Below are 24,879 nucleotides of genomic sequence, written 5' to 3' on the forward strand. Positions count from 1 at the left end.
GATAATTAGAAAATGTTTGTCAATCCTACAACAGTTACTAAATGGAAAAGAACACATTTAATATGCAGGATGAAATTAATTGTTAGAGACGTGAGCTTTATGAAAATAAGAACAGCTTATCAATACGAACCACGATGCGTCTCTGGGATGGAGGATGAATTTATTTTATTCTGAAATTTTTAATGAATTAAATTTGAATTAAATACAAAATCAAGCCTGAATGAGTGCCCGGGAATGAATTATACTGTTTATAATAAAATCTCTCCTTCAGGCCTTTTTAATACATGTTCCCCGTTGCTCAAAGTAAGGAATTTTCCATTTCCAATACACTATTTATGCTAACCAACATATACCCCAATGTATTTATATTATTTTAGCTATTTTTAGTGAGAATTTAGTCACCTAAAAGACTGGACTTTTGATTTTTTAATTCAAATTTTTATTCTGCAAATACAGAAACCTCACTCCATGTTCTTTCCCTTTATTTCAATGAATATATTTCTAATGTCTGTTTAATGAGAAATAATCTTGTATGGTACTGATTTTTATTTCTGATTGAAAAATAATTCAAACATCTGACTGATGATGATTAAAAATGTCAGGCTTTTAAAAATCAATAAACATTAAAAGTGTTTCTAGACAATTACCCAATCACATTATACACACACACACACACACACACACATATATTCTTTAATATATCAACTTAGATTTTCAATGCAAAATAATGCCCATTTTGGAAAATATACCCATGTAAGTTAAAAGTGTTTAATTACCTGTAACACCAATGAAACCCAAAGGCAAAAGACCATAAATCCATCAAAAACACACCAGCGATCTTTCACGTAGGAACTATCCCCCTAAAAATAAATTTCACATGGCGTTATCAGATAAAATAAATAATTTCAAAAAAATCTGTGGAGAGAATAATCAAGTGTTAATTTGATATAAGCTACCTACAATTTTTGTATCATAACTGAACAGACCTTCAAAAGGAAAGTCTTTCCGCATTTTAAATGACATTATATACGAGGAAAATAATTTCTAAAACACAAGTAACTGCAGAACTGTGCATGTAAAATTTTAAATTCATGCAAAGAGAAAACATCCCTATTTTTACTCTTAGCCACATAAGAAGCCAGAGGTCATCCTACTTAATAAGCAGCTCAGGTCCTAAAACCAACTCTTCCTACAAGAACCAAGAGGATACAGTGGTCAGTGAAGGACTTTGAATCTCTGGGAACAACCATCATCAGTAGAGAATTAACCAGTAATTCACCTTGAACTGAATTAGAGGTGAGGATGAAGAAATGTGCCTTCATTTTTGAAATAAACATATATTGACTTTAACTGGGATTATAAGTATAAAAGAGAAAAAGAAGGCATGCTACTTTCACCTTTTAACAGTGAGTCTATTCTGACACTGCGATGCATCATTTTTATAAAATGGGACTTTTAGGAAAAAACTTTCCTTTCAAATAACAAAACAGTACATCCTGTGAGGTTGAAATTGCAAAACTTTAACTAGAAAGAAAGCCTTCAATAGCTTGCTCAGGACTGCACAATTAAGTCACTAGTTCTGTAGTAATCTGTGAAACTCAGTTCTGAATCCAGTCACATGGTTACCAGCTCTGAGTGAATTGGTTAGAAAATAAAAATAGGAACAGAAGACCAAGACTTTCAATAAAATGGTAAAATATGTTGCAGGATATTTAGGAAAAGAACGTAATTTTGAGAACCTTCTGCCAGGAGTAACAAATAGATTGTCAGAAAGTTTCCTTCAGAGGTTTCCAGAAATAATTTGTTGTTTGCAAATCTAAAGCTAATGGATGATAATTCACTTAATGAAAGTTATATGATTCAGATATGAAGTTTAAGCCCAGCTTAGTTAGCTGGGTAAGCATGTACTTTATATAAGAGGATGTATAATGCCGAGTGAAACACACACATACATACACACCAACTACACACACACACCTTGTGTAGATATACAGCTAAGTACACACCCAGTTAATACTACACATAAGGCCAACTAATTTATAATAAAGTTATAATAATGGTGGGAAAATTAATCCTGTGGAGAGTTAAGAGAAAACAATGCTACTTCTCAAATGAATGCACAGATAATTTTACCACTGGCACAAGAATCAACCAGACTTGGTGTGTACTCAAGAAGACCCACAAGAGTTATAAAAGCAAATTTGGGGTTTGGGTGACTAATAGGACAATGACCTATTAAATTAGCATTATGATCATCATATGATCATATCTTAAGAAGATAAAAACTATATCATAAAATGCTACTGGTTATGTATTCACATATGTGCATGTTAAGTATAGAGCAAATAATTAAGGGATAATATAGCTGTCTTCAATATCTCATGAGAAATCTACCATAAGCATTAAATTTGCCTTGTACACTGCACAATTTAAAATATGAATTAATTGTAGAACTAAAAATAGACAATATAACCAATATAAAATGAGTCTAATTTTGACTACCATCCTAAAAGATAATAAAATACAAATGTTTAAGTTGCACTTTGGAATTTCCCTTAAGTTTTGTTTGACATAGTGAACAAATCTGTTAATTCATTCACTCAGTAAACAGAACATTTCTATGCTCTAGGCAGCATTCAGGCACTAGTGATAACAGAAGTAAATAAAACAAAAACACTTGTCCTTATGTAACTTATATTCTCAGTTACTTTTTAAGAAATGTAAAATGCACATATATTCTATTTCGATAAGTGTTATCAGAAAAATGGGCTTCCCAGGTGGTGCTAGTGGTAAAGAACCCATCTCCTAATGCAGGAGACGTAAGAGATGCAGGTTTGACTCCTGGCTTAGGAAGATCTCCTGGAGGAGGGCATTGCAACCCACTCCAGTATTCTTGCCTGGAGAATCCCAGGACAGAGGAGCCTGGCGGGCTATGGTCCATAGAGTTGCAACAAATTGGACACAACTGAAGCAATTTAGCATGCATGCATGCATACAGAAAAATTAAAGTATATATTTTCAAATCAACTTTTATTAAACAAATATGTTCTTTACTTATATGTTGAGCAAAAAAGTGAAAAAATATCACTTGATCTTTATTTTAAGAACTAGGCATAAATGTGATTTTTTTAAAAAATGTAAAATAATTACTAAATGAACACAGAAATTTTATGAGGCTCAGCAGAGAACTATTTTAAAATAGGAACAATTAAATGTAAATGTTAGCCAAGAAAGAGAATATTAATAATTACAGATTATTGGGTACACAAGCACTCAAATAAGTTTATATAAGACTTTTCCCAAATAGTATTTTTTTTCCTGTTTAAAAATTAAAAAATGTTTCACGTAGTATCACTACAGTTAACCTCCTGTTGCTCATAATTTGCCTTAGTAACAAATTATATTCAATTAGATACAAGTTGAGAGCTTTTCATTATATTGAGGGTTATTTAAAATATAAAAAATGAGGATAAATAATGGTATTTCCCAGGGAGGGGAACAGAGTGGCAAGGAGCCAAAGGTGGAAAAGAGACATAATTTTTCCAGAATATCCATACATATGCCTTTTGACTAATAGTCATGTGTTACATTTTAAAAATAGATCTTTCAAAGCTAACTTTTTTAAAAGGTGAAAATTCTAGCATTAGCAAAAATCACTCAGCTGGTGTGAATAAAGTCAAATTTGAAAAATATGAGCCTCACAAATTTACAATGTAAAGTCATCAGTAACAGAGTTGGCTGAATTTTTATTTACTATATAGATTTATAGGTGAAGGAAATTGATGTTGAAAAGCTGACTTGAGTATATTTTGAACTCTATCAAAGGATGGATTATTTTAAGTCATTTTAGAAGTTCTGGCTGGATTCCAAATAAAACAAAAGCATGCAAACACACAACTGACTCAATGGACATGAATCTGAGCAAACTCTGGGAGATAGTGAAGGACAGGGAAGCCTGGAGTGCTGCCGTCCATGAGGTCGCAAAGACTCCGACACGACTTAGCCGCTGAACAGCAACAGTGCAAGCACATTCTAACTTCTAATGACCTCATGAAAACTGCTTTAGCAAAAAAAGTTCTACTGTATAATACAGAAATATATTTCTGAATTATGAAGTCATTTGAGTTGAATTATCTGGAATGTTCTCTGTGGTGGATGTTCCAGAAATTCAGAGTGGTATCTGCCTGTCCCAACAAGACCACCACACTCTAGATTGCATGGAATGGTCAATTAAAACTAGCTTCTTTTAACTTTCCTGGTATAAAACATGAAATAATCCACTGAGCAGAAGTTTTACACAGTATTTTTTGGGTTTTGGTTTCGAGGAGTCATTCAATATTTATAAAAACCTTTGAGCTGGGTAATAGTGATCCAAGATACAAAGGCCAATCACACTCAGATTTTTCCCATCTTTTTTTTTTTTTTAACCTTTTGCCCTTTAGCATTCATTGTCCTGCATGCTGTTCTGTCTTCCTAAAAAATTCCCTGCAGTCTGTGCCAGTTTTCTCCTCCAGACTTTGGTCTGACCACGGCCCACTCTAATCAGTGCTTTTGCTCCTATATCAAGCAACCAACAGCAACTCAGCTCATGTATATAAATAAGGTTCACACCGTGTAACAGACAGAATAGTCCTTTGTAACTCCCACCTAGCTATTTAATTAACTTATATTTTAGTTTCTGTAGTTTGGGTTTCCTACTTAAATCTTCTCTAAACATATTCTCTGGTGCTGCATTTTTTAAAAACGGTCTGTCTTCCACTCCACTGTCAATGTTTGAGTTTGCTCTGAAGATTAATAGTATCTTGAAACTTTAGACAATTTCAGGCGGTATTCCCACTACCTTGCACCATCGTATTAAATGAATGATGAGACAAGCATATGAACCACGTCTTTTGAGCCTCTGTAGTGCGACTTTCCTTTCACTTTTCACTTTCGTGCATTGGAGAAGGAAATGGCAACCCACTCCAGTGTTCTTGCCTGGAGAATCCCAGGGACCGGGGAGCCTGGTGGGCTGCTATCTATGGGGTCACACAGAGTCGGACACAACTGAAGCGACTTAGCAGCAGTAGCAGCAGCAGCAGATTACAGTGCAGCCAGTAAGAAGTCAATGCTTATGCTTCATGAATGCATCCGTGCATCTATCCATTCACTGAAACTACTAATACTGTACCTTTAAAGGAATGATTCTTTGTAGCAAAAAGAGAAAGATGTAGTACATTGAAAGGTAATACCTTAAAGTTAAGACTCTTCTCCTGAATAATCATGAAAGATCACAGATGAAATTATTAGATAATTTTTGCATATTTCTCAGATTAGTATAGTTTGAATTAGCAAAGCTGATATGCCACATAAATAGGAATTGGGTCAAAGTTTAATATGGGCTTCCCAGGTGGCACCATGGTAAAGAATTTGAGTGCCAGTACAGGAGATGCAAGAGACAGAGGTTCAGTCCCTGGATGGAGAAGATCCCCTGGAGGAGGAAATAGCATTGCCTGGAGGATTCCATGGATAGAGGAGCCTAGTGGGCTACAGTCCATGGGGTCACAAAACAGACATGACTAAGCACAGCAGCACAAGGTTTATATAATTTTTGCATTGTAATGAGATTGCAAATATGACTGAATTGAAATTGAAATCATATCAACCATTATCAATACTCACTAAGGCTCCGTAAGGACGAAATACCTTTTCATGAACAGAATACAGGCTCTGAAACCTGGTGCTTTGAAGTATAACTGAAGATAAGCGGGACCCTGCTGTGTCCCCCACATTTTGTTCATACAAAAGCTCTAACCTCCTAGGCCTTCCTGGAGTTCTAAAGAGCAAACTCAATCAGGAAAGTGAGAAAATATAGAAACATAGAAAAACAGTTTAATAAGGCCAAATAATAGCTGAACCATAAAACAAAGTCAAGGACCTGTAATTCTTCTTCCAGGGCTGTAGATAAAATTCTGAGCCACATCCTTGAGTTGTTTTGCAGTTACTAAAATCCCACAAGGTGAAAGAAGTTAACGGCATGCTGACCAGCACCTAGACCCAGACTAGCTGGAACCAGAAGGTAGTTACCACACCACCAGCTCCATGAGCTGGTCAGGCACTCCTTGACCTTTTCCTCATCTGACCTTTAAAATCCCTTCCCTGAAACCCTTCTGGGAGTTTGGGTCCTTTTAGCATTAGCTGCCCATACTCCTTGCTGGGCTCTGAAGTAAACACTGTACTTGCCTTGACCACAACCCCGTGTCAGCAGACTGGCTTTACTGGGTGAAGGTGAACAGACCCAAGTTTGGTTCAGTAACATAATCTCATGCTGCACTTTGTGTCTGAGACGTTTAACTCATTGTCTCTTTTTCAGTTTGTATTTTCAAAGACTCTTCACCATAACTGGTTAAATGGTGCTATGATTCAATGTATCAGTATGTCCAGATCCTTTTAAAATCCTACTGTATTCATGTTCAAGTTATAATACTTGCAAATAATAAATTGTCCCTCCCCCCTGCTTCCAAAATATGGAAATAGAAACTAACACACATGAAGGCCCACTGGTACTTGAGAAACTGTAATGTCTCCCAATATGAAAGAAAGGTCTTTTAATTTGCTTGTTGCATCAACAAGAACTGAAGAGGAGAGAGTGCTTGAGTTATGGGCAGAAATCAGCAGGCTGGTGCCGAGGAGATGAGTTATTCAAGAGTTGTCTATCAATCTTTATAAAGGTAAACACTTGGAGGCTGCCAATCAATTATACAGTAGAAGAGAGAAACTTAAATTGCTATGCAAGGATTTAACAAGCAGAGAAAACAAACACATTTACCTGAAGACATTCATAGGGATATAGTTTGCAGTCACAAAACAATATGCATGGGAGTAGTTTCATAAGCACATGATTTATTGTTCTGCATTCCCAGGGACCATCTGTCACTGTGTCTTAGCATTATTATTTATTACTTCAACAATGCTCAGAGGACGCATGCTACTTTTTAGCCAGGTCTGTTGCCAGATGAAAAATAGACAACTGAGAATTGTCTGAAGACTTCACAGTCTGCACTACATGGAATGCTTCACAAAAACACAAACATATATCACCCCAATGCTTTATTTTTGCCCGTAGGGATTTGGTCGAGCTGCAATGCTTCTCAGAACAGGAATTCGTGGGAGAGTCAATTAGAAACAAATGATCGGGGAGTGAAAATTAATTGGCAGATATAGTCAGGCTTGGGAAATGTTATAAGAGATGTGAAATCCTTCAAGCAGATACATGCCTTTAATGAAACTTTCGAAGGACATTTTTTGCCGGAAGGCCTCTGTGCTTCAGTTTCTCTCTCCTGCAGTGCACGGAGCGTGTGATCTCCACCATGAACTTCTCAAATACAAATCAAACTATGTCACTCGTACTCCGATCTCCCATGCCTCTTAACTGACCACAGAAGGAAGTCTGAGCTCCTCACAAGGCCGCAGGGTCCTCCAAGATGCAGCTGGTCTCCCTTCCCAGGGTCCTCCCCTGCTGTTCCCTGGGCATACCATCTGCTACTCCTGACTAAGACTACACAGAGCACCCCAAGGCTCCAGTCTGTTCCAAGGCTGTGTGTCTCAGAGCATTGCTTTCCTCTCTCCGTGAAATCCTTTACTTCCCTCCGCATGACACCAGCCATAGCCCACACCTCCTTATCCTTCAAGACAAGACTTCAACATTCTCTTTCTTCAAGACTTTTCTGGGCAGCCCCAAACAGATTTTGTCACTATTTTTTGGTGCCCCCTTTCCCCTATCACTTTTTCAGACCACTGTTAGAGCGTTTTCCACAAAATACTGATCTCTCACTATCTGAATTCTCACCATACAAATGTTCACTATGCACATTTGCAAAAATACTTGCCCCAGTCACTGTGTAATTAGAAGAACCACTATTGTGTATCTGCATGTATGCAGTGGAAACACTGCCATTGTCCACAACCTGCAAAAGGTAGGGTGTGCATACAGCTCCACAGTTCTTGGGGGCTAAATCTTGTGCTGGCATTCTTTATCTCTTTAACAACTGTTAAGTGTTAAGTGCATCACTACCTTCTCTTCCCTATTTTTTCCCTGAAGATTAGCCTTTCCAGGGACACAGGATTTGAGTCTATCGACCCAAATAAAGTATATGTGTAAATCATGTTCTATTTTAAGCATCAGGTTACTCTTTTCTTCACAAATTTTCATTTTTGAAAAAAAGCTGTACAAATATTTTAGTTGGAAATCAGTACATTGTAAACATTCACTATTAATAAGTTAAACTTAATGGTGGACAATTTCTTTAAAAAAATTTATTTCATCAAGTAAAGACCAAGCAAGTCTAAACAAACCCATTTAAAGAAAGGGAGTCCCATCAAAAAAGTACTAGGATACAATGGTTTCACAGGAGATTTCTACCAAATGTTTCAAGCTAAAACAGTTTCAAGATTACTCAGATTATTTTAGAGCACAAAAGTACATATACACAGCATATATATACACTGAATAGCTAATATCAAGCCTGATAGAGATTAAACAAAATTTAAATAAGAAAAGTAATAACAAATATAATGAAATAGTATATTAAAACAGAACAAAACTGTGTTATGACCCAGCCAGGTTTTTTCTTGGAATGTAAGGATGGTTTGATTACTAGGAAAGCCACATTATTATGAGTCAAAGGGAAAAATAATCATTCAACAAAATGTAAAAGCTGTTCATGATACAACTCTCAAAAGTTGAAATTTATGTTTAATCCCTTAACATGATAAAATATTCAAACATCAAACCCAAAAAAATACATTTTGTGCTGCTTTTTTGAGTCATGACTCAAAGAAGTTAACTCTAAAAGAAAATACTCATGACAAGGGGGGCATCATGAATATGGATTGCGTATTGGCCTACAATAAGAAATTATTGCTAACTGTACCCAACGCAATATTTAGAAAAAAAGATTTTATCAGTTGGCAATGCATAAGTTGTTTCCAAAATAATCTGATTTCTCAGAGTTGTCTTAAAAAGAAATAGAACTGGACAAGTATTGATAACTACTGATGTTGAGTTATATATAGGTATTCGTTCTAACTATAATCTCTACTTTCATGTAAATTAAAAAATTTCCTTAATAAAATGTTTTAAAAAGTTAAAAATGAAGACAGTAGGGCGTTGATTGTGATTCCTCTCTTTTAAAGACAGCATACAATGTATTATGTGTAAAGAGAAGCAATGAAGTTGACCCAATAAATACATCTTAAGCATCAGCTCATTAAATTCTCAAAAATGTTGTACAAAATAAGGCTCTTCTCCATCACAATTACTTCCATTGAGATATTTATACAGCCAATAAATGAAAAGACTCAAATCCTAATTTGAGTCAAAACTTTCATTTGTCAAACCCTAATACCCATTCTGCTGTTTCATTGTACCACTGACTCTCTAAATAGCACAACTTATAATAGTTTTTGGAGATGGAAACAGCAACCCACTTCAGTATGCTTGCCTGGAGAATCCCATGGACAGTCCACAGGGTCACAAGAGTCAGACATGACTTAGCAAGTAAACCCATCAAAATACTTTAGAGACAGCACCATCTATAATACTGAGATGAGATTATTGGGCTGGCCAGAAAGTTCATTTGGGATTTCCATTTAACCTCTATAAAGGTTAGTGTCACAGGAGGAAGAGATTCCCCAGGATAGAAATTTCCCTTCTTTTCTTATTTCTTTTTCTTTCATTTCTTTCTTTATTGTCTCCCAATGGCACCAATTTCATGCTACACATTCTTGTCTTACAGTCTTGGAATTCCTTTCCATTTCAAGTCTCTCTTTTTACCTCTTTACATCTTTAGTATGCCTCAGGCAAATGAGATCCTCCCTTTTATCATCACACTGCAAATTTATCACATATAACGCTTATTCTGCATTCCATAAAGCAACAGGTGCCTCCTTGGCTTAGGTGGCATGATCACCCTGTAGGTGGCATGAAAGACCCTCCTCTGGCCTTCAGGAAGCTGGAGGTGGGGCCACGTAGCTGCTTCTCAGATATTCCAAGACTTTATGCCTTACACGATTGACTTCACTTTTATAATACTCTTAAATGTATCGTGTTTTTGCCAATATCTGGAATTATACCCTCTTAAAAGGACTTCAATATCGATAAAATAAAGAGATGTTTTATTTGACTGAAATTAACATGAAAACATTAAATGAATTCAGTGTGCTTTTGTTTTGAGCTTAAATAACATGGAAACACTCACCTTGACAATCCCCCGGATGTGCATCTTGGCGATCATCTCTGCTGTGTAGAGAAACATCAAGAGAGTGTCCAGGGTAAAGGTCACGTACTGCAGAGGAGGGTAGTGTTCGAAGGTCATGGGCGTGTTCATACAGACTGAGATGACGCTGATGATGGCACAGATGCGCAGCAGAGAGTGAACCCACTGTGGAGATGGCCCAGAGTTACTATCTGATGGCATGAAACATCTGAAACCCGTGTTATGAACCACACTATTTGGAAAACGTAATACTGAGTTGGAAATACTGGGCTGGCCAAGAAGTTCATTTGGGTTTTCTGTAACATCTTATAGAAAACTCTGAACAAACTTCTTGGCCAACCCAATATTTCACCACTAGGGAGAAAAGGGGGCCTTCTCTAGGGGCTCAGATGGTAAAGAAACGCTTGCAGTGCAGAAGACATGGGTTCAGTCCCTGGGTTGGGAAGATCCCCTAGAGAAGGGAAGGGCTACCAGAATACTCCAGTATTCTTGCCTAGAGAATTCCATGGACAGAGGAGCCTGGCAGGCTACAGTCCATGGGGTTGCAAAGAATTGGACATGACTAAGCAACTAACACTTGGGTTACTTAGGGAGAAAAGAAAAACAAAACTAACATATTAAATACTGATAATGTGCTAAATATTTTCTTTTTTTTTCTCTCAGCAGGAACTTTATTTTTTTATTATTTTCTTTTTACTTTATTTTACTTTACAATACTGTATTGGTTTTGCCATACATTGACATGAATCCACCACGGGTGTACATGCGTTCTCAAACACGAACCCCCCTCCCACCTCCCTCCCCATAACATCCTTCTGGGTCATCCCCATGCACCAGCCCCAAGCATGCTGTATCCTGCATCAGACATAGACTGGTGATTTGCTTCTTACGTGATAGTATACATGTTTCAATGCCATTCTCCCAAATCATCCCACCCTCTCCCTCTCCCTCTGAGTCCAAAAGTCTGCTATACACATCTGTGTCTTTTTTGCTGTCTTGCATACAGGGTCATCATTGCCATCTTTCTAAATTCCATATATATGTGTTAGTATACTGTATTGGTGTTTTTCTTTCTGGCTTACTTCACTCTGTATAATCGGCTCCAGTTTCATCCATCTCATCAGAACTGATTCAAATGTATTCTTTTTAACGGCTGAGTAATACTCCATTGTGTATATGTACCACAGCTTTCTTATCCATTCATCTGCTGATGGACATCTAGGTTGTTTCCATGTCCTGGTTATTGTAAATAGTGCTGCGATGAACACTGGGGTACATGTGTCTCTTTCAATTCTGGTTTCCTCGGTGTGTATGCCCAGCAGTAGGATTGCTGGGTCATTAAGGCTGTTCTATTTGCAATTTTTTTAAGGAATCTCCACACTGTTCTCCATAGTGGCTATACTAGCTTGCATTCCCACCAACAGTGTAGGAGGGTTCCCTTTTCTCCACACCCTCTCCAGCATTTATTGCTTGCAGATTTTTGGATCGCAGACATTCTGATTGGTGTGAAGTGGTACCTCATTGTGGTTTTGATTTGCATTTCTCTAATAATGAGTGATGTTGAGCATCTTTTCATGTGTTTGTTAGCCATCCATATGTCTTCTTTGGAGAAATGTCTATTTAGTTCTTTGGCCCATTTTTTGATTGGGTCGTTTATTTTTCTGGAATTGAGCTGCATAAGTTGCTTGTATATTTTTGAGATTAGTTGTTTGTCAGTTGTTTCATTTGCTATTATTTTCTCCCATTCAGAAGGCTGTCTTTTCACCTTGCTTATATTTTCCTTTGTTGTGCAGAAGCTTTTAATTTTAATTAGATCCCATTTGTTTATTTTTGCTTTTATTTCCAGAATTCTGGGAGGTGGATCATAGAGGATCCTGCTTTGATTTATGTCGGAGAGTGTTTTGCCTATGTTCTCCTCTAGGAGTTTTATAGTTTCTGGTCTTACATTTAGATCTTTAATCCATTTTGTGTTTATTTTCGTGTGCAGTGTTAAAAAGTGATCTAGTTTCATTCTTTTACAAGTGGTTGACCAGTTTTCCCAGCACCACTTGCTAAAGAGATTGTCTTTACTCCATTGTATATTCTTGCCTCCTTTGTCAAAGATAAGGTGTCCATATGTGTGTGGATTTATCTCTGGGCTTTCTATTTTGTTCCATTGATCTATATTTCTGTCTTTGTGCCAGTACCATACTGTCTTGATGACTGTGGCTTTGTAGCAGAGCCTGAAGTATTTTACATCATTTAATTCTCAAAGCAGCCTAATTTCCACATGGAAGCACTAAGACTCAGGAAGGTTAAGGAGCTTGTCTGTGGTCCTACGTTAATAAAACCTCACCTCAATGTGGACCAGGTCACACTATCCCAAAGCCCCTGACACTTACTGGGACATAAGGACACAACAGAGCCTCATTCAATGAAAATATGTAGAAAACGGATATGCTTTTTATGTACTGTGAGCACCTGGACTCTGAGGCCATATTTATTCTATCTTCCCTGGAATCTAGCACACGGGCGCATCCCAGCCGACCCTAGATGCTTCTTAAAGGTAACTGATACATAACACTTCCCACATGTAGGGGTTTCATTCTACTATCTTAAGTTAACATGTGTATATGAAAATATATTTTAAACTCTGCTCTCATCCTATACTTTCAAAAGTTAATAATAAATGAAACTTCCTCTTTATTTTTGAGAACATGTTTCATATAAATTTAGCTCAGCTATCTCTCCCCAAAATGCCAAAAAATACATTTTTGTGCAATGCTGGCAGTGCACTTGCTGTTTGAGGTCTTTCCCTAATCCTAACATAAAGAAGGAATTAAAAAGTTAAAGATGTTTCTGTGTGTGTACCTGTGTATAAGTGTAGGACATAAATCATCCATATAATATCTTATGAAAATTAATAGCTAGGATTAAAAAATATTAATGCATTTGCATGTTAAACCCACACAATTAATATTACTAACAAATCAGTACACAATTCCTAAACATAATTTCAATGTGTTATCTATTGACTAGCCTATATATATATACATAATATATGCAGTCATATTAATTCTTTAATATACTGTCTGTGGAAAAAAAAAAAAAGCTGTTTCAGTTTCATAGTCAATGGGTTCTGAAGCCATACAAGCTAACAACCACCTAAGATAAAAAACAGAAAAGGCTGTCAGAACTTTGAGGAGACTCAGACACTTGTAGGCTGGTGAGTGGGTTATAATATTAACCTGACAGTTGTAATATTTGCATGAAGACATAATGCCACTAATTTCCATACCACATAAGTCACTGATGATTAACTTTAAAAGTTGATGTGCTTTTCATGCCAATCAAGAAGCACTTCAATAAACACCACGTGTAAATTTAGATCCATCTAGGCCTCCAATACAAAGGGCCTAATTACATAAATGAGCCTCAAAAGATGAGTTCTCCCACAAAACCATCATGGATTTAAAGAATGAATTCTCATTAAGCATCAATCATTCTAGTTAGTCTTCTGAGCCTACATCTGTAAAACTACCTTCTCCAGGTCTCAGAAAGCTCTGTACTGGTGGACGCTAAGAAAAAATGACGGCTTTATTTTGTATTGCGTTCAAAATTCCCTAAACATGAATGGGAAAGACCGACTACGTGTTGGAAATTACACTGGGCTCTGAAGACACACCAATGGAAACAACACACTTCTAACTCATCACTGATGAGTGATATTATGCCTATTTCGGTCTAAGATGCATCACATATATATTTATACAGAAATCATTTTTTACTTACATCTACATATAAAGTAGGAGAAGGCAATGGCAACCCACTCCAGTACTCTTGCCTGGAAAATCCCATGGACGGAGGAGCCTGGTAGGCTACAGTCCACGGGGTCACACAGAGTCGGACACGACTGAGGTGACTTTCAGTTCAGTTCAGTCGTTCAGTCGTGTCTGACTCTTTGCGACCCCATGAATCACAGCACACCAGGCCTCCCTGTCCATCACCAACTCCCGGAGTTCACTCACACTCACGTCCATTGAGTCCGTGAAGCCATCCAGCCATCTCATCCTCGGTTGTCCCCTTCTCCTCCTGCCCCCCATCCCTCCCAGCATCAGAGTCTTTTCCAATAAGTCAACTCTTCTCATAAGGTGGCCAAAGTACTGGAGTATCAGCTTTAGCATCATTCCTTCCAAAGAAATCCCAGGGTTGATCTCCTTCAGAATGGACTGGTTGGATCTCCTTGCAGTCCAAGGGACCCTCAAGAGTCTTCTCCAACACCACAGTTCAAAAGCATCAATTCTTCGGCGCTCAGCCTTCTTCACAGTCCAACTCTCACATCCATACATGACCACAGGAAAAACCATAGCCTTGACTAGACGGACCTTAGTCGGCAAAGTAATGTCTCTGCTTTTGAATATCCAGCACATATAAATTAGGAAAAGTGGAAAGAGAAGAGGTTCATTCCATTGGTGGTGGGGGAGGGTCAAAGCAGGAGACTTCCGGAGTGGATGGGGGCAAGGGTGGCATGGACAAGGAGGACTGGACTCGTCTGGGTGTGAGTGCTAAATCGCTTCAGTTGTATCCGACTCTTTGCAACCCTATGGACTATAGCCTGCCAGGTTCCTCTGTCCATGGGATTCTCCAGGCAAGAATACTGGAGTGGGTTGCCATGCCCTCCTCCAGGGGAACTTCCCAACCCAGGGATCAAACCTGTGTCTCCTGGGAGTCTTGCACTGCAGGTGAATTCTTCACCACTGAGCCACCTGGGTAGCCCATCACTGGAGAAGCATCTCAGGGCAAAGGAAACAATGCGGACTGGCTGGACACCTCGGAGGAGCAGGAAGCCGCCGATTAGTGGACAGTGTAGATGCAGGAAAGGCAGCTGCTGCACAAGTTACAGCCACAGTATAAAGGGCCTTGCGTATGATACAAACTACTGTTTAAAACTGTCAATGTAGGTAATAGGGATGTTTCAGTGATTGTTAAGCAGAGGGTGATGTGAACAGACACAGAAATGTGGAAAGAAAGAGCAGCTGAGAAGCGGTCTGGAGAACAGATAAGAACGGAGAGGACAGAGGGGACCAAGGCTGATCATCTTTATTACGGTCAAGGTCAAGGGAAAGACAAGCAGCACCAGAGTGGCAGTTCATTTCCTGATTTCAGCTCCTGCTGTTGAGTTTGATAAGAGAGTGGATCCTGTACGGGAGATCAAACCAGTCGGTCCTAAAGGAAATCAACCCTGAATATTCACTGGAGGGACTGATGCTGAAGCTGAAGCTCCAATGTTTGGCCACCTGATGTGAAGATCTGACTCCCTGGAAAAGACCCTGATGCTGGAAAGACTGAGGGCAGGAGGAGAAGGGGACGACAGAGGATGAGATGGTTGGATGGCATCACCGACTCGACAGACATGAGCTTGAGCAAACTCCAGGAGATGGTGAAGGGAAGCCTGGTGTGCTGCAGTCCACGGGTTCGCAAAGAGTCAGACATGACTGAGTGACGGAACAACAGGACTGCTGTTGGAAGCTGAGCTTCCCAGTCCTGCAACAATGCCTTCAGCCGCAGCTCTGGCTGCTAGACTGTCTCCTCATGTACAATGACACTACGTGTGGCTGGGCTTTGCCTCAAATTCTCATCAGCTTAATTAGGCAGAGAAGGTGACAAGTTCTTCACAGACACTATCCACTATCTCATTAACCTTTACTTGCAACTCAGAAGGAGACCTTTAATTCCTAACATCTGATTATCTCCTCAGACTCCTGCATGGTGAGGATAAGTGAAGAGATCCCTCATCTCAGTCTCCAGCTTCAGGTCTGCCGGAGAAGTGGCATTAACTCCACATTCTGTGACTCCGAGGAGGACATGCACAGAGGGCAGGCCGAGGAGCCACCTCTGATGCCTCCTCTGTGAGTAACTCACGTGGCATCTCATTGTGTCATCGGAATTGTTTTCATCTCCCAGACTCCAAGACTCACCCACATTCTACTGCCGCTCAGACGTTTCAAATCACAGGGACAGGAGCTTCTGAATTAAATGAATCAAAGCGGCTTCATATCAGCATGTGCCTCTCTCTTCTTTTTTAAAAAAGAAACTTACTGGCTTGTTAATCCAGAGGATGTCTGCGTTGTCCGACAGAGATTCATCGGGACCAAAGTCGGTAACCGGCTGGGCCTCCACCCTGGAGCTCTGCTTCCGTTTGAGCATGCTGAAGTTAGCTCTGGGAAGCAAGTTCAAAACCACAGTCTAAGAGAAGAAAGACAGAGTGAGTTAGTCCCCAAACCATCCTTACCCTGATCACAAAAACGAAGTCCCCATGCAAGCCTGCATATATGCGTGCTAAGTTGCTCAGTCATGTCTGACTCTTTGCAATCCCATGGACTGCAGCCCACCAGGCTTCTCTTTCTATGGGATTCTCCAGGCAAGAATAATGGAGTGGGTTTCCATGCCCTACTCCAAGGGATCTTCCTGACCCAGGGATCAAACCCATGTCTCTTATGTCTCTTGCATTGACAGGTGGATTCTTTACCACTAGCAAGTTTGTTAATTACATTTTTACCTGGCAAGTTTGTTAATTACACTCAAGTTCCATTTACTGTATATAATAAATACATGCAACTAGAAAGGTTAAAGGGGCTTCCCTGGTGGCTCAGCATGTAAAGAATCTGCCTTCAATGTAGGAGACCTGGGTTCAATCCCTGAGTCAGGAAGATCCACTGAAGGAGGAAATGGCAACCCACTCCAGTATTCTTGCCTGGAAAATTCCATGGCAGAGGAGCCCAGTGGGCTACTTGGAGTCGCAGAGTCAGACATGACTGAGCACACACTCACCCACACACATGTGGAATCTTAGTTCCCCAACCAGGGGTCAAACCCACATCTCCTACATTGGAAGACAGAATTTTTACCACTGGACCATCAGGGAAGTCCCACCTCTTGTCTTTTTTATGCAAGCATGAGAAAGTCCAGTCTTGAGGCAGCAACCCAGGCCATCCAAGCAAATCTGAGGTTTAAAAGAAGTTCTAAACTGTAGAGTCTAAGGTGTTCGTAATGGACCAAGTTGGTGCTGAACTACAATTAGGAGAACTTCTGAAGGCAGGTAAGGGAGGGTAAAGGTCCTTCCAGCAGTGCACACCCATGAGGACGCTTAGTCAGGAGAAATGCAGCAGTTTTATCACCAGGAATAAGCATTGGCACACTCTCTGGTCTCCCTGGGGCTGGGGAAAGAATCCTCGCCAAGGAGAGTGAGTGCCACGCAATGCTCGTGGGAACCCGAGAAGAACAAGCCAGCGTTTGCAGTATGTGTAAATACGTGCAGTTTTCACTGGGAAAGAGAACACAGAAGCTCAGGACCAACTGCCTGGGATCTGATTCCCTGTGTTCAAACATCTACCTCTGTGTCTGTTCCCCTTGATGCACCAAGGTAGGTGCATCTGCCTGACCCTCCTTTTCCCGGAAGAAATCAAGCTAATTGCCTTTAAGGTGTGGTAGGTGTTTCCAGGCTGCCTTGTCCTGAATATTGGATTTGAATATGGGTTTTACAGGAGGCTGCACTAATTAATTTTATTTTACATAATTGGAGTTAGGGACTCTTGACATCGATATGTAAATATATGCAGAATATTCAAATTATTCTTGTTCTCTGATTTATGGGGAGGGGGCATTTGGTGGCCTCAATTTCGGATGCTTCTTGAATGACAGTCTCCTATGTACCAAAAAACTGGATACCGAATCTTTTAGAAATCCTTAAAGATAACACAATGCAAAGGAGGAAACAAACACTGATTTTACAATGTTGTTCCAAGATGATATAAGAAAAAATTTATCATAATACCTTTCCACTGGGCCGGTGGAAGGCCATTTATTTCTCTTCTGATCTGGCCATAGTTAAGGCCTGAAAATTACTTGATGTATAAATGTGATATCTTCACACGTTAATTCTATGTACCTTGTCTTAGCAATATCCCATCAGGAGCAAAACAGACTTTTGACAAAGGATTTGTTATCCTGGCGAAGTAGACATCCAGAATCTTATTTTTCAAAAATCTCCATGACTGGTATATTTGAGCCGCCAAAACAATGCACCATTGATGAACGGCAGTAGTTATCAAACCACTTCACCCTTGCTTTACAAATACAAAAGTGCCACCAAATCAAGCAGTGCCCAAGAAATCCTAGGGAACCCACACATGCATTCAAACGCAACAAAATGTATTTACATCCAGAGTCATACTACTTTTCATAGGGTCTACCTGGGGGCTCACTGTTAAGATGGCTCATTATGTTGCCCTCACAAACAAAGAATAAAGTCACAGGGATCCTTGAGACTGACCAGACTGCCCAAACAAGATTCTGTTTTCTCACTGGCGCCTACCTTCTCAAAGCTATGAAACCACCAGATTCCAGACCTTAGGCTACGTGACCACAGGACTCAGCTACAGGCTAAAAACTAGCCACCCCTTCAGAGAATTTTTCACTGGCAGGGTATAAGAAAGACCCCGTCAGAAAGGAAAGATGCAAAAAAAAAAAGAAAAAAGAAAGGGAAGATGCTGGTTTCTCCTTAAGGGCCAGTCACCCTCTCGTTTTCCTCTAATAAATTTCCCTTTTCTTGCCTGACCGCCCAGCTCACTCTCTTTGTCTCCTCACTCGCTCCACAATTTTAATCAATAATCATGCAGTGAAAAACCCCTCAACAACCAGCTCCTGAATCACTGAAATCGTGACTTATTTCTTATAAAATATCATCAAGGAGTAAAATAAGTTCAATTTACAAACACTGTTGTGTCCGACTCTTTGCGACCCAGGGGACTGCAGCATGCCAGGCTTCCCTGTCTTTCATTGTCTCCTGGATGTCTCAATTTACAAATGTGAAGAATCCAAAATTAAGTTGAGGCAACAATTTTCTTTTATATATAGAAATATTGTCGTACACATTCATTCATGTTGAACCAATATAACTGAGGACAGCAGGCCTATTATTCTCCTGATAAAGACCAGCGGGAATATTTAAGTATCCTAGGTACACTTATTATTTTGATAGGAAATTGCTTCTGTGTATCTTAGCCTTATCACTCTCATGTATCTATAACCCAATGTATTTTTGGTCTCTGTTAACAGAAGTGTCCTTCATAAGGCAGTGCAGGAAGTTTGACAAGCATGATTTCCAGTAGCTTTATCAAAAGCAGTTGGTATTCAAATAGCTCAATAGTGGGCGGAGGCTGCACACTTACAATATGTTCATTGATGAATCTTTTCCTTGGAAACAGCTAGTGGCAACTCAGGGAGAAAAACCACTTTGGTTCATCACTCTCTTTTAAATGGTTAAAATTCAGTTTTGTATTCTGTGACAGCAACATTTTTACTTCTACTGGCATACGCTTTCCTCAGATCATCCTAGCTCTCTCTGGACCAAAATAAAATATATTCTTCTTCTTTTTTTTTTTTTTAGCTGTGAGGTACTTGCAACCCTGTGGGTCATTTCTTCTCCTGGTAACTCCCTTAGGTTTGCATTAGTCTTCTGAATCTTCCAAATTATGGTTTCCAGCACGTCTTTTACCTGCTGTCCATGCGCCTGGCCTCTGTACTTAACCCCTTAAATGAGCATCTGCTCTCACAGTGTCCATCACCATCTGTTGGTGTCCAGCAGCTTCTATTATGAGTCAGGTACCTACGTGGCTTCTCCCTCAACTGTAGCCATGCCAACACCATCATCACTTGAAAACCAACAGGACAGGGGTTACTGGTCAGACATCCTTCCACTTCACTTCTTCTTCCCTGTTCCCAGATCCTATTGCCCTGAAATCAACCCTGAATACACACTGGATGGACTGATGCTGAAGCTGAAGCTCCAATACTTTGGCCACCTGATGCGAAGAACTGACTCATTGGAAAAGACCCTGATGCTGGGAAAGACTGAAGGCAGGAGGAGAAGGGGACGGCAGAGGATGAGATAATTGGATGGCATCACTGACTCAATGGACATGAATCTGAGCAGCCTCTGGGAGACAGAGAAGGACAGGGAAGCCTGGTGTGCTGCAGTTCATGGGGTCACAAAGAGTTGGACATGACTGAGCAACTGAACCGTAACAACCCTGCCCTGAACGTTTCTGGTCCCCGCAGGCAGGCCTCACACGTGCACAGACTATCACGCCACAGATTCACACAGGTGACTTCCCATATGTCCAAGGTCCCTTTCCCCTGATCCTTGTTACTAGAGTCCCTTCCAGGCCATGGGGCCTCAGGTCTGCATGGCCATAAATATCACCCTTTTTTGTCTCCAGGCCATGTCATGCAGCTTGCAAGATCTTAGTTCCCCAACCAGGGATTAAATCCAGGCCCTCAGCAGTAAAGCGCAGAGTCTTAAACCCCTGGACTACCAGGGAATTCCTGACATCACCCTTTCTAATATGGCCTGTCTCTTTTTTTTTTAATATTTATTTGACTGCACCAAGTCTTAGTTGAGGCACACAGGCTCTTTTAGATGTGGCATACGAACTCTTAATTTCAACATGTGGGCTCTAGTGCCCTGACCAGGGATGGAACCCAGGTCCCTGTACTTTGGGAGCACGGAGTCTTAGCAATTGGACCACCAGGGAAGTCTCTGTTTTGTCTTTTATCAGAATCACTGAGATGGTCTCTCCTGTAAATCCAGACAACCTCTGCTCATCCCCTAGTTTCCCACTCATTCATTCATACAGAAAATGCTAGGAATCCACTAGGGCACAGGCACCAAGACAGGGGCTGGGCATAGAGCAGGGAACCGCAAGGCATTTCCGGAGCTCATTTAACCTCATGTTTCAAGGACACTGAGACCTGGGGATTTTCGCTTGTGCCTCTTTCACGCTCATATCCACACGCTCCACTTGAGTTGGCCAAACATCTGATGACCCGCCATCCTCCAACCGTTCTCAACTGCTTCAGCACCTTTTCACAGCTGTGTCCTCTGTTGTCTGCTGCCAATTCCCCACCATTGATTCCGATTTCCTAACTTAACTCACAAAGAGTTTCTGTCTCTACACATGATTTGTCTGTTACAATGAGAAGATGTGATGTTTGGGAATAAAAGTGCAGAGGAGAGAAACACACCACCCCAGCAGACTTACCGCATCTCTTTTATTCTAAAAAGCCCCCAAAGGAGACAGCAGTCACATATCTATCTCTGGTCATCAGGCATCATTACAACTGGTGACACAGCAAAATCAACAGCTCCTCTTCTGGTTATTTGTGTGCTCAGTCTCTGGGGTCTTTACAAGTTCGAGTGGAATCATTTAGCTACAGTTCTGTTCATGATAAGTTCAAAGTTCAGTCACTCGGTCGTGTCCGACTCTTTGCGACCCTGTGAATCACAGCACACCAGGCCTCCCTGTCCATCACCAACTTCCTGAGTTTACTCAAAATCATGTCCGTCAAGTCGGTGAGGCCATGCACCCATCTCATCCTCTGTCGTCCCCTTCTCCTCCTGCCCTCAATCCCTCCCAGCATCAGGTCTTTTCCAATGAGTCAACTCTTCCCATGAGGTGGCCAAAGTACTGGAGTTTGGACCTAGGACTGATCTCCTTTAGAATGGACTGGTTGGATCTCCCTTCAGTCCAAGGGACTCTCAAGAGTCTTCTCCAACACCACAGTTCAAAAGCATCAATTCTTCAGTGCGCAGCTTTCTCCACAGTCCAACTCTCACATCCATACCATAGCCTTGACTAGACGGACCTTTGTCGGCAAAGTAACATCTCTGCTTTTCAAGATGCTGGAATATATTAACTTTCCTTCCAAGGAGTAGTTCAGTTCAGTCCAGTTGCTCAGTCTGTTCATGATACACACACATTTAACAGTAGACTTTAATCCCATTGGGCTCCCCAGAAGGCACAGTGGTAAAGAATTGCCTGCCAATGCAGGAGACACAAGAGGTGTGGGTTCAATCCCTGGGTCAGGAAGATCCCCTAGAGGAAGAAATGGCAACCCACTCCAGTATTCTTGCCTAGAGAATCCCATGGACAGAGGAGCCTGGCGGGCTACAGCCCACGGGGTTGCAAAGAGTCGGACACAACTGAGCACCCACTCTGTTGTTGTGTTGTTTAATCTCATTGCCGTCACAGTTCGAGAGGGAAATTCAGAAAACAAAATTTCAGTAGTATCCCTCTGACTTCTCTCCCCAAGCTCATTTCTTTGCCATCAGAAGAGCAGCCTTCACTGCCACCAGAAGTTTTTCATTCATTCATTCTTGCATAAATGCATTCATTTAAAAAAAAATCAATCATCCAAACCATTGTGTTAGGTGAGATGGATTTAGCTCTCACAAAACATGCCTGGTTTCTTTCCTCCTGGAATTCCTGAATGCCCCATGATCCTGACATAGCAGACATGTTTCATTGAAAAGTACGGACCTGATTAATTTAAGGGGCACCTCAGACCACTACACACTCATTCTGCAACCTCCACCAGCGAGTCTGCTTACTCTTGTCAGGTGAGAGCAATCTCCTCAGTTCTGTCTCATCTCAACAAAAATTTGAAGTGACAGACACTGAAGCCCTTAGCGCATCACAACTCTTGGACAGACAGTGTTATAGCTCTTAGACAGATCAGTGATATAGCTCCCTCCGTGTTACAGCTCAGTTTTATTTAGAAAATAGCAGGAAAATACATCCTCGAGCCGTGGGGGCATGCCGACCCAACGATGTGAGGAGAAGAGAGACCCCTGGCCCTCTGGCTCCTCTTTTTACATGTTTTTTTTCCTCCCCACCGGGCCTGCCCTGTGTAAACTGGGCCAGCCAGGAGCACTGTTTGTTCTACCTGAGGTCCTCAATCCAGTCCTCGGACCTTCCTTTGTTCTATTTTCGAGGGGTTTTCCCTTCCTTGTCTTTTCAGTTCAGTTCAGTCACTCAGTCATGTCCGACTCTTTGCGACCCCGTGAATCACAGCACGCCAGGGCTCCCTGTCCATCACCATCTCCCGGAGTTCACTCAGACTTACGTCCATCGAGTCCTTGATGCCATCCAGCCATCTCATCCTCGGTCATCCCCTTCTCCTCCTGCCCCCAATCCTTCCCAGCATCAGAGTCTTTTCCAATGAGTCAACTTTTCGCATGAGGTGGCCAGAGTACTGGAGTTTCAGCTTTAGCATCATTCCTTCCAAAGAAATCCCAGGGCTGATCTCCTTCAGAATGGACTGGTTGGATCTCCTTGCAGTCCAAGGGACTCTCAAGAGTCTTCTCCAACACCACAGTTCAAAAGCATCAATTCTTCGGTGCTCAGCCTTCTTCACAGTCCAACTCTCACATCCATACATGACCACTGGAAAAACCATAGCCTTGACTAGATGGACCTTAGTGGGCAAAGTAATGTCTCTGCTTTTGAATATACTATCTAGGTTGGTCATAACTTTCCTTCCAAGGAGTAAGCGTCTTTTAATTTCATGGTCTTTTAGCCACCACCATTTTGGACTCCTGTGTCCTATGCTAACTACCTAACACTCTTTCACTGTCTCGTTGTTAGCTCTACACCACCTCCTGCTGAGCAGCTGATCCCCAGTGTGTGCCTCTGTTATCTGTGCTACCAGACCTAACTAGGTTCACATTCCTCCTGAAACTTCTTCTAGCTGGAGTGCTTACTCTCCAGTAGGATACAGAGTGTGTTTCCTTCAGTATTTTCTTTTCCATATGTTTTCCCTGCATATTTTATTTTTAAAGATTTGTGTTTAAACACTGTTTTGTAACCAGCTTTTTTTTTTTTTAATCTAGCAGTATCCTATGAAATCTTTCTCTGTCCATAAATTTGTAGGCACAGAAAACATTAACTGTCAATAAACACCATTTTCAAACATCCGCCCTTCCTTGTCTTTGTCTCCTAAGCTCATTTGCAACTTTATATGAATGAGGCCTTGCCAGGTAAACAGATATAAACACATCATCTAGACCAGGCAGCAATGTTGAATTTGTTGTTAAGAAAGATATCACTGTGTACTTTGGCAAACAACTGGATTTGATGTCACTGATTTTTTTTGATTTGGGCATTACAAACAATTCTTATTTCAATATTTCTATTTCTCCCTCTTTTAAAAAAATGGCCGCAATTTGACTGCAGAACCCTAAACAACAAACCACTCTATGTATCTATATTGGAACAAGAGTCTCCTGCCTTTCCCCATATGCCTATTGTGTGCATACTGAAATCTTCCAGGGTACTTCAGCTCAGAATAACAATGGGAAGAGCAATGGGGGTGCTTATTCCTAAAGCTGAAGCTGCCAAGGTCATGGTTTCTTAAGGTTAGACTGTTCCTCTGGCCTAATCTTCTCCCAGGCAGAAAGAAAGAAAGAAAGTGAAGTCGTTCAGTCATGTCCAAATCTTGGCGACCCCATGGACTGTAGCCCGCCAGGCTCCTCCATCTATGAGACTTTCCAGGCCAGAATAATGGAGTGGGTTGTCATTCCCTCCTCCAAGGGATCGTCCCAACCCAGGGTTCGAACCTGGGTCTCCTGCTCTGCAGTAAGACTCTTCACCATCTGCGCCAAAAGGGAAGCCCCTTCCAGGCAGAGGACATGTCCATTCAGAACAAATGAATACACAGTCATACATTTCATGGCATGGTTTTAAATCAGGGGGAAAGTCCTCCTATTTCTGTCCTGTTCTCTGTCACCCCAAATCCTTCTTTC

The 24,879-nt window shown here is 40.8% G+C and overlaps 1 protein-coding gene across 1 annotated transcript in view; it reads right to left on the reverse strand.

Annotated features, from left to right (window-relative positions):
* NALCN (sodium leak channel, non-selective) overlaps positions 1-24,879 on the reverse strand; it is a 303,444-nt gene that overhangs the window by 265,510 nt on the left and 13,055 nt on the right. Inside the window, exons 2-4 of the mRNA XM_069601972.1 lie at positions 16,335-16,481; positions 10,239-10,421; positions 777-860 (exon numbers count right to left, since the gene is read on the reverse strand). Coding sequence (XP_069458073.1) covers positions 777-860; positions 10,239-10,421; positions 16,335-16,442 — 375 coding nt within the window. The 5' untranslated portion in view covers positions 16,443-16,481. The remainder of the gene's footprint in view (positions 1-776; positions 861-10,238; positions 10,422-16,334; positions 16,482-24,879) is intronic.

This window comes from Ovis canadensis, chromosome 10 (assembly GCF_042477335.2).
Source record: "Ovis canadensis isolate MfBH-ARS-UI-01 breed Bighorn chromosome 10, ARS-UI_OviCan_v2, whole genome shotgun sequence".
NCBI lineage: Eukaryota > Metazoa > Chordata > Mammalia > Artiodactyla > Bovidae > Ovis > Ovis canadensis.